This window comes from Alosa sapidissima, chromosome 19, assembly GCF_018492685.1.
Source record: "Alosa sapidissima isolate fAloSap1 chromosome 19, fAloSap1.pri, whole genome shotgun sequence".
Classification (NCBI taxonomy): domain Eukaryota; kingdom Metazoa; phylum Chordata; class Actinopteri; order Clupeiformes; family Clupeidae; genus Alosa; species Alosa sapidissima.
This window is the reverse complement of record NC_055975.1, coordinates 8,824,394-8,829,101: the sequence shown is the minus strand read 5'-3', so window position 1 is coordinate 8,829,101 and position 4,708 is coordinate 8,824,394. Positions and strand designations below refer to the sequence as shown.

Genomic DNA, 4,708 nt, shown 5'->3' with positions numbered 1-4,708 from the left:
TAGTTCCTGTTGGTGTCCGGAGCGCCTAACCAAAAATCACAACCGCCTAACCAAAATTTGCGAAGTGGATGTTTATCTCGTGACTCAAGGATTGATCTATCCTGTAGCTTAATTTTGATTAAGACACTGCTCCCCTACTTGGCTCATCCTTGCTATTTATGTTAATTAAAGTATTGCCTTGCTTTTAGTATTATAATCTTCACAGTCCCTAACAACAGCAGTGTTAAATGGTGTAGTGGCTAAAGCAGATGACTTATTATCCCAACGTTGTAGGTTCGATTTTCTTATGATGTGAGATTGTCCTCTTGCTTCTCGCTGCAGGTGAACTAGTGTGACACGTAGATTCAATTGTTTTTGACTGATGTATTGTACCTATGGTCTCTCGATGTAGAGTAACTATATACATAAATATGTAGGCCTATGGTCAAAACCTATTGTTGTGTCTCGTAGGCCTACTCTTACTCAGAGATGAGTAGAACTGACAGAACATTTCTAGGGGGTGAGGTATTACACGTTGCCACTGTTTCCACCAATGATATGTATCGCTGCATCATCAACAACGTTGTTGGAACTATGGTGTTCGAACGTCGGAGGTAGCGAATTGCGACACAGGTACGATGCTTTCTGGAAACAGGTGTAACAGTGTCGTTGTTTAGTCGCAAGTTGCGTTGTACCATGGTGGTTGAGCAACGTCGTTGCTAACTTTTCTAGAAACGACCCCCAGAACAGGTGAAAGTGCTTGAAATGTAACAATGCAGGTGCAGAAACACTACATTTTCGCACACAGACTCCTACACTCAGACACGCACACATACAGGCGCACAGACACACACACACACATACAGTAGGCCCAGTTAGGAAGAGGACACAATTAAGATACATAGCACCTTATTACAAGGGTTAATTAGGCTAGATTATCGGTTTTATTCAGTGTTTATGTCAAAGATACACCTTATACGAATTCCAAAATATCATCAACATGTTTGTGGTATAAATAAGTTAAGAGTTGCACAACAATGAAGCTCTAGTTTTAATTCAAAGCGCAATTCTGTTTTGAATGTTTCATGTTTTGAGTGCAGGTGCATAGCCACATCAAAGACTCAAGACTAAACAATGATGCTGTTCACACTTAAATGACCATACACATGTACACAGTACACTGTCCCTTAAATCAACGTGTTGCTGTTGAACATTCATGTCATGTCATGTATTTTCTCTGGCATTGGTCCAAGACCAGAGGACACCCAACAATAACTGTCCGCCGTTGGGCTTGGCTTCTTCTTATGGCTCTTAGAACGATTACAGCGGCAAATGACGATAACAACAGTCAGAAAAATTAAAATAATGAGCGGTATGACTGATGCTAAAACACAGACCAGCACCCACGAATTAACGACTGGTGCTTTATATACAGTGTCACTTGTGTTGCTAAGATCTCCAAATGGTGCGTGCGTAATGGAGTGGTTGGGTGGATTTTTGGAAGTAGAGGTTGGTGAATAAGTAACCACTGGGTCAGCTGTAACCTGTGGTACTTGAAATGGACTCTGTGTGACCTTGGGGTCTTGTGTATGCTCACTGGAAACTCCAGACTTTTCGGCGATGCAAGATATTCCATTGCCCGCCAATTTAAAATTTGGTCTGCAAGAGCACATATAACTCCCCACGGTATTTCTACATTTATCTTCACAACGATTTGTCTTCAGATCGAGACATTCGTCAATGTCAACACATGACAAACCCCCGTCCAATGACTTGAACCCTGCGGAACAGTAACAGGAGAAGGACCCTAAAGAATTCAGGCAACCTTGATGACATATTGACTGGGTACACTCGTCGACATCTTGACACTGCCCATCGGCTGAAGTAAAGCCCTCTCTACACTGACAGGTGTAACTTCCATTGGTATTACGGCATATGTGCTCACCGCATGGAGGTGACACAGTACACTCATCGATATCAACACAGCTGATCTGATCTGCTGCCAATTGGAATCCATCTGGACAGACACACACGAATCCCGAGGTGTTAGTGAGGCAGTTGTATTTACATGGTGCAGACAGGCAATAATTTTTAAGGATGCATGAGATTCCATCATCACCCAGTTGATACCCGTCATTGCACCCACAGTGAACTCCTGCTTCTTCTGCAACACAAAAATGTTCACATCCTCTTTTCACGTTCTCACAGCTTGTTTTCCGATCATTGCAGAACGGACCCGGAGATGTCCATGCAAAAACACCGTCATTTTCTTTACAAATCATATCATTAAACTGACCAGAATCACATAATATCTCAGCAAATGTCCCATGCGGCCAACGAGCAAAGCCACTGTCTTGATTAAGAGGAGAGGCCGAAAAGGGGACAGTGTAACTTACAGTTGAGGGTCCCATCACCGAAAGGGTTGGACACGTTCCTTTGAAATAAAAGCGACACAAGTAAAAATGTTTTGTTTTGCAAGACGTGTCAATCCACTTGAGGTCAAGGCTGGATGATCTCTGAACTACAACGCAACGTTCTGCAGTGCACGTGTTCTCTGGATCTTTTTCCCAGTTAGAATACTGGGAATCCTCTGCTCCAGAAATCCATTTAAAACCTTTTAAATTTAAGATGGGCAGGGTGCAGTGACTTTTTGGTAGCCGAAGTCCGATCCAAAACTTGATGTCTTTTTCGCTGAGCTGTGAGACAACGAATTCCACTTCACTTAATTCAGATTGATCTCGAATAGTGGCTATGTCGCCTCCGAGGTCCTTACACTTGTCTGCAGTCTCATGAAACGAAAGTCCCTCACTATACCAAGTGAAGCAAGCCTTTGGAGTGCAAACGGTTGCCGTTGGAGGAGAGTGTACTTTACACGCAACAAAAATGGGGCACAGTAAAAGCAACGACAACATTTTACCCTACCTAAAATAATACATAAATAAATGGTTTATCAAAATAGCATATAGTTCAGTTAAGTTGGCAGCGCAATGCTGAGAACCCAATAGTTAGCCTACACGCCCCAAGACACAGTGATTGAATCGTACACAAAGTGCGACATCCTGTTTTGTGGATTACTTAAAACGGAAATAATATCTTGCAGGTTTCTTTTGTTTCCTCTTCCCTCTAGTTCCTTTCTGGAAACAAAGAAGCTGCTTCCTTATTTCCCCAGATGTCTTCGACATTATAACAGTCTGAAAATGTTTACGCAACTCACCACAGATTGGTAAAACATACAATATTTAATTTAACTCATTAATTTGTGCTTTTTCACAGCGCACATATATAGCATATGTGCTGTTAAGTTGTCAGCGGTAGCCTACTTGGTGGCTTTGCAGCCTTCCATGACTGAAAGGACTTTATCGATCATTATCTATTTCTCAAACAACTTAGTATAAATTACCTCAGGAATATAACCCTAGTCCCATGTATAGACTAACTTTAGGTAGGCCATGAAGTGTGGACAGGCCCATGCCTCACAAAATGAAGTTCCAAAGACAACAGAAAATCATTAGTCCCAAGGAAAATAATAAAAGACAGGTATACAACCTTGACCATTGACCTCAGTTAAATTGTGGAAGGATGGGTGGCACCCTTATTTACGGTATGAACATCCCATAACATTTGCTATTTCATGGGATTTAAACAGGCTACAGAAAGATAGGATTATAAAAAAAATGAATGTTCAGATAGAAATAAATGATTTAGTCAATGTATATGTACATTTCACTTGTCCACTCAAAAGTTCCTCTTCTCTGGCTGACATCTGCAGTGGCGCCAGGTTATTGTTCCAACAGCCTGCAATGTGTAGATAAATCTAGCTGTGCATCCTGTGTTTGTTTAAAAAGGCGGGGTCACCATTTCAATGGGAGGAAATACCCAAAGAGCCCAGTCTACTGTTTTCTTGCATGAATTGGTCTCTCTTGCTCTCTCTCACCTTTACACACGCACACACACACACACAATCATCTGAAAGTAATTTTATGTAGTCTGAAATGTGTAACTTACAACTTATCTTAGTGGAGGCATACATGCACAATTTTACCTGATATTCTTAATAAAAAAAAACTAAACTTGAAAGGAGGCAAACGTAATTTCGTGAGACCTGATTTCAGACAGTGCTGACTGAAATTGAGGAGATTTTAAGTTCCAAGCCTTACTGGACTACATCTCAACAGATGTGGCTGACATAGATCCAGTAACTGATCTGGTCCTCACAGGGTGGCTGGAACTCAGTGTTTGTTAAGTGTGTTGTGTTCTGTGTGTGTGTGTGTTTTTATTTTACTTTATTTTATTTTCTCATCCATATGTTCTCTCTGCTCACCATCGTGGTGCTGGACCCTCAGCTGTCAAGAGCCCCGTCGCCATATGGTCATGTTACTGGAGTCATCCTAGGGACAGACGGAAGAGTCTGCACTGCAGTGGTCGAGGTCTAAGACAAGATCATACACCCGACTTTTAGCTTGCCTCTCCGCTCTCTCTGACAGACATGGATGCGGTCAGCCCTTATTAGTCACTCTCTTCAATGCATCCTGTCTTGAGACCTTAGACTGTGTTGCCCCACTAAAACAAAAGCGTGTCAAAACTATCACCACTCCATGGTTAAATGCCACTACCTGTTCTGTCAGAAAATCTTGCAGGAAAGCAGAGCGCAAATGGAAAAAAGAGAAGCTTCAGGTCTTCTATGACCTTTTCAGAGATTCTCTAAAGATCTACCAAAACTCTGTTAAGG

General features: G+C 41.8%; 1 protein-coding gene across 1 annotated transcript; it reads right to left on the bottom strand.

Annotated features, from left to right (window-relative positions):
• Positions 1-904: 904 nt before the first annotated feature.
• On the bottom strand, positions 905-2,998 carry LOC121693704 (complement component C1q receptor). Its single transcript, XM_042073324.1, has one exon. It carries the CDS (start codon positions 2,889-2,891, stop codon positions 1,194-1,196), a length of 1,698 nt encoding a protein of 565 aa, XP_041929258.1. The 5' UTR covers positions 2,892-2,998; the 3' UTR covers positions 905-1,193.
• Between the last annotated feature and the right edge of the window lie 1,710 nt (positions 2,999-4,708).